The sequence below is a fragment of the Dasypus novemcinctus genome, chromosome 7 (genome assembly GCF_030445035.2).
Source record: "Dasypus novemcinctus isolate mDasNov1 chromosome 7, mDasNov1.1.hap2, whole genome shotgun sequence".
Classification (NCBI taxonomy): Eukaryota; Metazoa; Chordata; class Mammalia; order Cingulata; family Dasypodidae; genus Dasypus; species Dasypus novemcinctus.
In genome coordinates this window covers 133,904,945-133,914,761 of record NC_080679.1, presented here as the reverse complement: position 1 = coordinate 133,914,761, position 9,817 = coordinate 133,904,945, and the positions used below count along the sequence as shown (strand labels likewise).

The 9,817-nt window shown below is 70.8% G+C and overlaps 1 protein-coding gene across 1 annotated transcript in view; it reads right to left on the bottom strand.

The window, feature by feature from the left end:
- Positions 1 to 1,306: 1,306 nt before the first annotated feature.
- The window catches only part of MYO7B (myosin VIIB), a 98,188-nt gene continuing 89,677 nt past the window's right edge, over positions 1,307 to 9,817 (bottom strand). Inside the window, 17 exon segments of the mRNA XM_058301178.2 lie at positions 1,307 to 1,546; positions 1,822 to 1,842; positions 1,844 to 1,942; positions 2,494 to 2,577; positions 3,047 to 3,163; positions 3,688 to 3,726; positions 3,729 to 3,842; positions 3,844 to 3,876; positions 4,226 to 4,332; positions 5,059 to 5,146; positions 5,653 to 5,766; positions 6,328 to 6,433; positions 7,089 to 7,244; positions 7,344 to 7,497; positions 8,348 to 8,505; positions 8,746 to 8,876; positions 9,607 to 9,788. Of these exon segments, the coding sequence (XP_058157161.1) occupies positions 1,451 to 1,546; positions 1,822 to 1,842; positions 1,844 to 1,942; positions 2,494 to 2,577; positions 3,047 to 3,163; positions 3,688 to 3,726; positions 3,729 to 3,842; positions 3,844 to 3,876; positions 4,226 to 4,332; positions 5,059 to 5,146; positions 5,653 to 5,766; positions 6,328 to 6,433; positions 7,089 to 7,244; positions 7,344 to 7,497; positions 8,348 to 8,505; positions 8,746 to 8,876; positions 9,607 to 9,788 (1,799 nt within the window). The 3' untranslated portion in view covers positions 1,307 to 1,450.

Genomic DNA, 9,817 nt, shown 5'->3' with positions numbered 1-9,817 from the left:
AGAGCGCCCTGCAGCACCCAGCCCAGCCCATGGGAAGCCCCTTCCCCCTCAGCCCCTCCCTGCTCTTCCCAGCAGGGTCCCCCACCAGTCACACCACCTTCAGCAGGACGAGGAGGCCCCTGGCCGCGGGGGCCATGCTCCGCCATGGACCCAGCAGCCCCCCCCATGCTGAGACCCCAGGAGCAGAAGGGGGGCGGGCAGGGGGGCACCGGCTCCTGCCCTCGAGGATGCACAGGGCAGCGCCGGCTCTTGGCGCGCCCACTTTGCACAATGAAGCTCGATTCCACACCCACGGCAGCCCTGCGTGGTTTGTGGGCGGCCGGGGCTGGGGGGCGGCGGGCCCACGGCGGACAGACTCTGTGGGGTGCTGCAAACCTAGGAAGCACGAAGACCTCCTGTCCAGGCGGGCTGTGCCCACCAGGGCTGGGTGGGTGGGGGGCTCTGGCAGGGCTTGGAAACCCAGTGCCCAGCTCGTCTACTGTTAGGCAAGACATTGCCCCACCTGGCCTCTGGGGAGCCATCTAGCGGTCGTCCCCCTTTCAGTGCTAGGGGCTTATGTGTTTTTTTTTTGATTTTTTTTTTGCTATTTATTGTCTTTGAAGATGGGGGCACCCTCTCCCCAGTCTGAGAAAGAGGGAGAAAAGAGAAGTAAAGGGGAAGGAGGGAGAGGAAAGGGACAAGGGGGGAGAGGGGAGGGAGAGGAGGGAGAGGAGAGAGGGGAGGGAGGGGGGAGAGGAGGGAGGGGGAGGAGGAGGGGAGAGAGGAGGGGAGAGAGGGGAGGGAGGGGGAGGAGGAGGAGGAGCGGCGAGAGGGGAGGGTGAATGAAGTCCTGCCCTGGCAGGTGCTGTCCCTGGGCTCCCTGGAGCTGTCGCTTGCATTTCCAGAGGCAGGCTTCGCTGGCCGGTGCCCGCTGGCCCCTGCCCATCCCGTGCACCCCGTCCTCACACTGGCACGCTCACTTCCCTGAGAAGCTGGGATTTTATTCAGCGTCCTAGGAGGGGAGTCTCAGCCGAGCACATTGGCCCTGGAGGCCTGCGTCGTGGGGAGCCCCGGGAGCAGTGCTGGGCTGGGGCAGGGGGCGGGGGACAGGCCTGGGGCTCGGGAAGCCGAGGGGGCCAGGGCAGGGCGGCCAGGCCTGGGGCTGGGGGGGCCAAGGGGGCCGGGGCAGGGCGGCCCAGGCCTAGGGTTCGGGGAGCCGAGGGGGCCGGGGCAGGGCGGCCAGGCCTGGGGCTGGGGGGGGCAGAGGTGGGGGCCAGGGCAGGGCGGCCAGGCCTGCGGCTCGGGGGGCCGAGGGGGCTGGACAGGGTGGCCAGGCCTGGGGCTCCTAGGGGCCGAGGGCGCCGGGGCAGGGCGGCCAGGCCTGGGGCTCGGGGGGCCGAGAGGGCCGGGGCAGGGCGGCCAGGCCTAGGGCTTGGGGGGGGCCGAGAGGGCTGGGGCAGGGCGGCCAGGCCTAGGGCTCCGGGGGGGCCCGGGTGCCCCGCTGCCTGTGTACGGTGCTCAGGAGCTGCTGCACGTAGGAGGTCAGCAGGTCGTCCATCTTGTAGCCCTGCAGAAGGGGGAGTGGAGGGCTGGTGGGGTGCGGGAGGGGCGTAGGGGGCTGGACTAGGGGGTCGGGGGGCAGAGGGAAGAGGGTCCTCGCTTCTGCCCACTCCACGGGTTCCCCGGGTCTCCCTTCTCTGCCTAGAGGCGCAGACCGTGGGGCCCCCTGCCCCAGCCGGGCCTCCCCACCAGGCCAGCCTGGGCTCTGCGGGTCTCTAGACGCCAGGGGGCAGGGTGAGGGCAGGGCTGGCCGGGTCCTCTTGGGGTGCGGGCGGGGCGCACCAGGGAGGTCTCGCACAGCAGGGCGGCTGCCCCGGCCCAGGCTCCCCAGCACCATGTGGAAGTAGGTGCTGCCGCTGCTCCAGCTGGAGATCTTGGTGAAGGGGTGGGTGGTGAGCAGCTCCTGTGGGGGGTGGGGGGTGGAGGGGGGTGGTGAGCAGCTCCTGAGGGGGGGTGGGGGGGTGGAGGGGGTGGTGAGCAGCTCTTGGGGGGGTGAGCAGCTCCTGAGGGGGGTGGGGGTGGATGGGGTGGTGAGCAGCTCCTGGGGGGGGGGGGGTTGGGGGGTGGTGGTGGGAGGGGTGGTGAGCAACTCCTGGGGGGGGTGGAGGGGGTGGTGAGCAGCTCCTGGGGGAGGATTGGGGGTGGTGGTGGTGGTTAGCAGCACCTCGGGGGGTGGAGGGAGTGGTGAGCAGCTCTGGTGGGGGTGGTGGTGAGCAACTCCTGGGGGGGTGGGGTGGAGGGGGGGTGAGTAGCTCTGGTGGGGGGTGGGGGTGGAGGGGGTGTGAGCAGCTCCTGTGGGGGGTGGGGGTGGAGGGGGGTTGTGAGCAGGTCCTGGGGGGGGGTGACCCAGAGGCTGAGGGGCGGCCCAGGGGGTGTGTTTGTGCTGGGGAAGGGGAGGCCGGCCACTGTCCACCGCGGGGGCACCAGGGACCTGGGGGTGGCCTCCCGGGCTACCTTGGTCTTGGGGTGGATGAGCAGCACCCCGTGCCGGTTGATGGCGATGAGGATGATGTCGGGGTAGGAGGGCTCCGAGGTTTGCTGGGGAGGGGGACAGGGGGTCACAGTCTGCCCCCAGAGGCAGGCGGAGTGCGCCTGCCTAGCCCTGTGCACACATGCATGAGTGTGCATGCACACGAGTGCGCACGTACCAGACACGCACATATACACGTACGCACATGCACACCGCACCACACCCACACTCATACACACGCACGTGTGCACACGTATGTGAACATGCACACGGCAACACACCACAGGGCACGTGTGTGAGTACACACATGCCCGCACACACACCGCACACGTAGTGCTGCACGTGTGCTCCGTGTGCACGCCCCCTCGCGCACGCGCACACACAGCTGAGCATGCAGGCCCTGCCAGCGCAGCCCCCGAGCCCCACCCCCGGCCCCTGTGTCTGGGGAGACGCGTGGGGAGACGCATGGGGTGCCGGCGGAGCGAGGGCCGCGGGCGAGGGGGTGCCGCGGGCGAGGGCGTGCCCCGGGCGCCCTACCTTCACCTCGAAGAAGGCGGAGCCGAAGGTGGGCCAGCGGCAGATCCACTTCAGGAAGGCCACCTTGGCCTCGGCCGCCGTCTTGGCCGCGTGCTGGTCGTAGGCCAGGAGGACGCTCTGCGGGGCGGGGCTGGTCAGGGCTGGGGGCGCTGCCCACACAGGCGGCCCCGTGCGAGCGGCACCTGCCTGAGGGCCCGCCCTGGGCCTGGGGGCTGCGTGGAAGGCCGAGCGGGTCCCCCGGGTGGGCGCGCGGGGCAAGCCGGGCCGGGACCGGTTTTACGTCCCCGGGCGGGCTGGGGGTGGGGTGGCACGGGCCTCGGGGCCTGGGGGTGGGGTGGCACGGGCCCTGGGGGCTCTGGGTGGGGTGGCACGGGCCAGGGGGGCTGGGGTGGGGTGGCACGGGCCTGGGGGGCTGCGGGGGGTGGCACGGGCCTGGGGGCTGTGGGTGGGGTGGCACGGGCCTGGGGGGCTGGGGGGGGCGGCACGGGCCTGGGGGGCTGGGGGGGTGGCACGGGCCTGGGGGGCTGGGGGGGGTGGCACGGGCCTGGGGGGCTGGAGGGGGTGGCAACGGGCCTGGGGGGCTGGGGGTGGGGTGGCACGGGCCTGGTGGGTGGGAGGGGCGGGCCCCGGCCCTCGCGGACCTTCCTCCAGTCCTCGGCCGACATTGAGGCGCGTGAGGTCGGCGGGGCACCAGCTCCCTCAGCATCCTGGGCACGGCGGCCAGCTGCGCGCGGTCGCCCTCGAAGCGCGCTCTGCAGATGAGGCCGGCCAGGTGCACCGCGTCCTCCCGCGAGCAACTTGTGGAAGCCGCGCAGGTACTTGGGCAGCTCCTGGGCGGCGGCGCGGGGGACGGGTCAGGCGCGGCTCGGAGCCGCCCCGCCGCCACCCGCCGCCACCCGCCTCCTGTGGGGGCCCCCAGCGTGTGGCCCCCCGAGGAGCAGACAGCGAGCCCGCGGGATTCCTGCGGGGGCGGGGCCTGGGGCGGGGCTGCCCTACAATGCTCGGGCGGGCGGGGGTGCACCCGCATTCCCCGGGCGGCTGGTGTGCCCTGGGCGCCTGGACCCCGCCCCCAGCGGGGTGCCGGGGGCCGCGGAGGCGGTGCAGGGCTGGGCGCCCCCGGGCAAGGCCGTCCCCCCGCAGGGCAGGGGCAGGCGGCGGAGGGGCAGGCCTGGCGGGCACCTGGTGGTAGTGGAGAATGGTGTCAGCGTTCTCGTCCCTCCCGGGCGCCACGTGCAGCCACAGCTTCCGCATGAAGTACACCTGGTAGGGCAGCGTCACGGGGGCCCCTGGGGGGCGGAGGGGGGTGGGCTCCCGGCCGGGCCTGCAGCGCTGCCCCCCCGCCGCCCCCACGGCCCCGCGCACCCTGTCGCGGCTGCAGCACGGCCACCTGCCCCAGGCTGACCCTGCGCCCAGACGCTGCCCAAACTGCGCCTGGCCCTGGGGCACCTGCTGTCCTCACTGCCGGGCAGGGCTGACCACAGCCACCGCCGGGAAGCCAGCGGGGGAGTGCATGAACACGAGAACAGGCGGGGAGACCCGGGGGAGGGGCGGGGCGAGGTGTGTCCCCAGCACTCTGGCGGGGGGGTGGAGGGGGTAGGGGGGGTGGGGGGGGAGCCAGCCTCCCCACCAGGGCCAGGGAGGCCGCCGTCCTCCCCCACCCGCCTCACCGCATGCTCTCTCCTTCCCCCACCCCACGCTCTCTTCTCTTCCCACCTCCATCTCATGCTTTCTCCTCCCCCCATCTCCATCCCACACTGTCTCCTCCCACCCTATCCCATCCCATCCTATCCTCTCCTGCTTCCATCCCATTCTCTCTCCTCCCCCCACCTCCACCCCATGCTCTCTCTTCTCACCCCACCCCATGCTCTCTCCTCCCCTACCCCATCCCATGCTCTCCCCTCCAACCCCACCCCACACTTCCCCTCCCCCACCCCACCCACCCCGCCTCCTTCCCTACCTCTATCCCATTGCACGCACCACTCTCCCCGCTCCTGCCCAGAACCCTCCCTCACCTTCTTTCTGAGGCTTGTTCTTCCTCATCCAGTCGGACACCTGCCTCAAGGAGTCAAAGAAGAAGTCTCCCTCCTTCTGGCTGATGACCTGGGGTGGGCGGGTGAGGGGGCCGGCTGGGGGCACATGTCTGCAGCCCACCTCCAGGGGAGGCCCCGGGGGGCTGCTGAGGGCTAAGCGCACGCTGGGACCGGGCTCTCTGCTCCTGACCCCAGTGACCGCCCGCCCCCAGCCAGGGCCGCCCAGCACAGGTGCGGGGGGCAGCTGAGGTCCGGGACCCTCACCCTGGCTACCAGTTGTTGGGAGACGTCCCCCGCTGTCCTTTAGTTCCCGCCCCACCCCCGCCGGCCCCCCAGCCCCCGCTGTCCTTTAGTCCCCGTTCCACCCCCGCCGTCCCCCTGGCCCACCACGTTCCCCCGGGACCCTGCCGTCCCCCCGAGCCCCCGCCGTCCCTTGGGCTCCCGCCATCCCTCTGGTCCCCGCCACCCCCGCCGGCCCCCTGGCCCCCGCTGTCCCCCTGGCCCCTGCTGTCCCCCTGGCTCCCGCTGGCCTGCTGGCCTCTGGCCCCGGGCCCAGCCGCCCCCTCCGTCCCACACCTTGTCGGCGATCTTGACGAAGAGGTTGCAGCCCTCCCAGGAGGCCAGCTGCAGCCTGGTGGCGATGGCCTGGCACAGGTCCCGCACCCGGGTGCTGGCCCCCACCTCCAGCATCTGCGCAGAGGGCAGAGGGCAGAGGGCCGGGGTGAGTTCTCGCAGCTGCCGCTGGGAGGCTCCCTGCCGAGACTGGCCGCTGTCCCCGTCCGGCCCCCGGTTTGCGATCTTGGGCCCTGAGCCTGCGCGGCAGCCCGGGCCTGGGAACTTCATGTTGGGGCTACTTCAAGGTCCCTCTTGGTGTAAAACTCCCCGCCACCTGAGGGTGGCGTGAGCAAAGCACCGCCTGCCCTGAAGGCCTCAGCCCCTCTACGGTCCTGCAGGCCTCTCCTGCCCCACTGGGTGCCGATGAGTCTCTGCCTCCCACCGCCCCTCCCCAGCCTTCGCCCTCGCCCTGGAATGCCCCCCCAAGCCCCTGCTCCCCTTAGGCTCTCATGGCCCCTGGGCTGGAGCACTTTTCCCAGGCAGCAGGGGTTTCCCCAGGGCGCTCGGTTCATGTTTGGGGGGGAAGGGAAGGCGTGAGCAGTCTCCTGGGGAGGCTGGGGGGGGCGCTATGGGAGTAGGAGGGGAAACCTCTGCTTGCAGGGGCCGTCCTCCGGCTGGGAGCCCCGGCGGCCTCACCTCGCTGGTGTCGTTGGGGAAGTAGACCCTGTGGCAGATGCGGGCCACGTTCTGCTCCGCTGCCTCCACCTCCACCTGGTGTGGGGGCTGTGTGCGGGGCCCCACCCTGCAAGAGGACAGGCTGCCCACGCCGCCAACCCCAGAGGACCCCGCCGCCAGGGTTAACACAGAAAGCAAGCCGAACCGCAGCCCCGCGCACGTCCCGGGGGCTGCCCGGCCTTGGTGTGCTCAGGGCCCCCCAGAGGGGGCATGGAGGGGAGCCCGGCCTCTCCCCCAGGGCCCAGGCGCATGCGGAAGGGGGTTCTGGCCACGGGGCGCGCTTGTGTCCTTGTATTCCCACCACGGGCCCCAGGGGCGGGTGTCTGTTGGGGCCTCAGGATCCCCCTCCCCGCCTCAAGCAGCGGCTCCATCAAGTCCTGACCCCTTCCTCGGTCAATCCCAGGGGGACTGCGTCCCCACCACGGCCCCACAGCCCCAGGGGTCCTGGAGGCACTGGAGAGAGCCAGGTGGGTGGGAGGAAGAACCCCCAGCTGATGCGGTGAGGGGAGAAGGGAGTGCAGACGGGAGGGATGGGCCTTTGACCTCGGCCAGAGAGCTGGCCTGAGGCCTCGGGGTGGCCCTGGGCCCTGGACAGGCAGCCTCGGGGACGAGAGGTCCAGGGGCTCCAGCCTGCTTCTCCTGTGGGGCGCCCCACCTTCCCCGGGCTGGGGAGGCCCGGCTTCTGCCGGCGGCACCCGGGAGCGGGGGGCCGGCCAGCTCACCTGAGCACCCTCTGGAGGCGGCGGCTGCAGTCGGGGGCCAGCTGCGTCTTCCTGCGCGTGTCCAGGAACCTCTGGGCGTGTGGCAGCAGGGCCTTGCCGGGCGCGAAGAGGCCGGTGCACAGCCACAGCAGCTGCCAGCCGCGCTCCTCGCTGTACCTGGGGCGGGGCGCCCGTCAGCGGGGGCACGGCCTGGCGCGCGGCGGGGGCGGGAGGGCGCCCGCAGGGCTGGCGGGACGGGCTGGCGGGGCGGCCGACCTGTGGTGGTTGTGCGTCAGCTGCCTCAGGATCTGGCAGTAGACCTCGTCCCGCAGCGCCGCGTCCTGCACGGCGGGCGTGAAGACCTGGTCGGTGAGCTGCAGGGAGGACCAGGCCTGCCGTGACGGGTAGTCGCCCATGTACCTGAGGATGGGTGCGGCCGTCAAGGAGAACGGGGCCAGGGCAGACGTGGCGGGAGCTGACGCCGGCCCCGGCTCCAGGCTGATCCCCTGAGCCAGGGCCAATGATCCTGGAACCCACACTGACCTGGCCATGCCCCTCACCAGTCCCAGACCTGCCCTCACACCTGCACTGCACTGGTCTCTACCCAGCCCCCCACAGCCCTTGACCTAAGCCCTGCGGTGACCCCTGACCTTAGCCCCACACTGACCCTTGACTTTAGTTCCACACTCACCCTGGATCCAAGTCCCCATACTGACCTGGATCCCAGTCCCATGCTGACGTTGGATCCAAGTCCTGTGCTGACCCTGGATCCCAGTCCCATGTTGACCCTGGATCCCAGTCCCGTGTTGACCCTGGATCTGAGTCCTGTGCCTACCCTGGATCCCAGTCCCGTGTTGACCCTGGATCTGAGTCCTATGCCTACCCTGGATACCAGTCCCGTGCTGACCCTGGATCCCAGTCCCATGCTGACCCTGGATCCCAGTCCCGTGTTGACCCTGGATCTGAGTCCTGTGCTGACCCCGGATCCCTGCCCCATGTTGACCCTGGATCTGAGTCCTGTACCTACCCTGGATCCCAGTCCCATGTTGACCCTGGATCTGAGTCCTGTGCTGACCCCAGATCCCAGTCCCAAACTACTCCTGGACTCTGACTCCGTATTAACCCTTGATACCACCCCACCTCCCGCTAACCCTCAACTGATTCATGGCCCAGCCCCACAGTGAGCTGCCTGTGGCTTTGCCCTGTGTTCCGTAGGGATGAGGAGGGTGTGGGGGGCCCTGCGCCTATGGGGGTGGGCAAGGGTTGGCAGGCAAGAATATCGATGGAGATCTGGTAGGTGCAGTCCCACAGTTCGGCGCTGGCGTGGACTCGCTTGAGCAGAGGCTGCCGCAGCGGCTCAGGGGAGTGGGCCCACAGGTGGCCCCGGGGCCGGGCCAGGGAGAACACGGCTCTGCTGACCGTCTCCTTCTCTGGGGCCCTGTTGGGACGCAGGCCTGGTGTGAGAGCTCCCTCATGCCCAGCTTCGCCCCGTGGCCCCCCCTGCTCCCCTGCACGCCTCTTCCCTCCCCGTGGTGGCACACACAGGCCCTGTTCCTGGGGCAGCCCCGGGGACACCCCCTTTGCCCCTCTGCATGCACCGGCCCACTACACCTGACCTCTGACCCTTCCCTGTGCCCTCAGAGCCCAGGGCCTGGGGGCGCGTGGCCGGTGCGGGCACCTGAAGAACTCGTAGGAGAATTCCTCCAGGGTGTGCGGCGTCTCCTTGGGCTCCTCCACGGGCGGCGGCTCTGCGGGGTGCCCCTCCTGGGCTGCCAGCTTCCGCTTCTCCGGCGACATGGCCAGCAGGCTCTGGGGAAGCACAGGCCGTGGGCCCCGAGGGCCCCTGCCCGCAAGCCCCCCAACAGGTCCCCCTGACCCGCGACTTTGGAGGGGCTCGGACCCCAGGCTGGCCTGCCCGCTCCTGCCTCACCCATTCTGTGACTCGGGGTCCCGGCCTGTTTCCACACCCTTAGAGGGTAGTGCCCGCTGCTGTGGGGCTTGGGGTGCAGCACCTCTGGTCTCTCGGGGCACGGGGCTCCTTTCCCAGGGAGCCCCCATTCAGGGGCCTCTCGCCCCACCCTGCCTGCCCAGCCCCCCCGCCCTCCTTCAGGGGTGAGCCCCAGCCTTCTCCTTTGCCCCCATCACGACCAGAGCTATCGCTTGGCAGCACTTTGCAAACTTGTGACTAACTGGTCACCACGTGCCCAGGTGCGTGCTGCCCCCCGAGGCCGGCACCCCGTGGCCCTCCTGTCTGGACCTGGGCTCGCAGTGTCCCTGGATGGTCTGCCTGTCCCCACCTCCCCGAGTGACCAGCATGGAAGCGGGCCTCGGGGGCTGCATTGGGGTGATCTCAGGGCAGCGGGGCATCTCAGGCCCCCCAGGGGCCAGTTTAAATGAGGCCAGGCCAGGGCTGGGGGAGTTCCCGGATGTGCCCGTGGGGGGCCACGAGCGGATGCCCATTTACGGAGCATCTCCGGGGCATCCCCATGAGCCACGGTCCCCTCAGCCTGGACAGAGGAGCGCCAGGCGCGGGAGCTACCAGCAGCTGCGGCGAGGGCTTGCTGATGGTCGGGATGATGAAGAGGCAGGCGGTGGGCACCAGCCCCGTCCGGCCGATGCGCTCGTTCTGGGCCAGCGTCCAGCTCTCGGAGGCCGGCGGCCCCTGCTTCTCCGTCAAGATGAGCAGGTCTCCCTTCTTGAAGGGCAGGAGGGCAGTGTCATCTGAGAGGCGTGGGCAGTACAGGGGATGG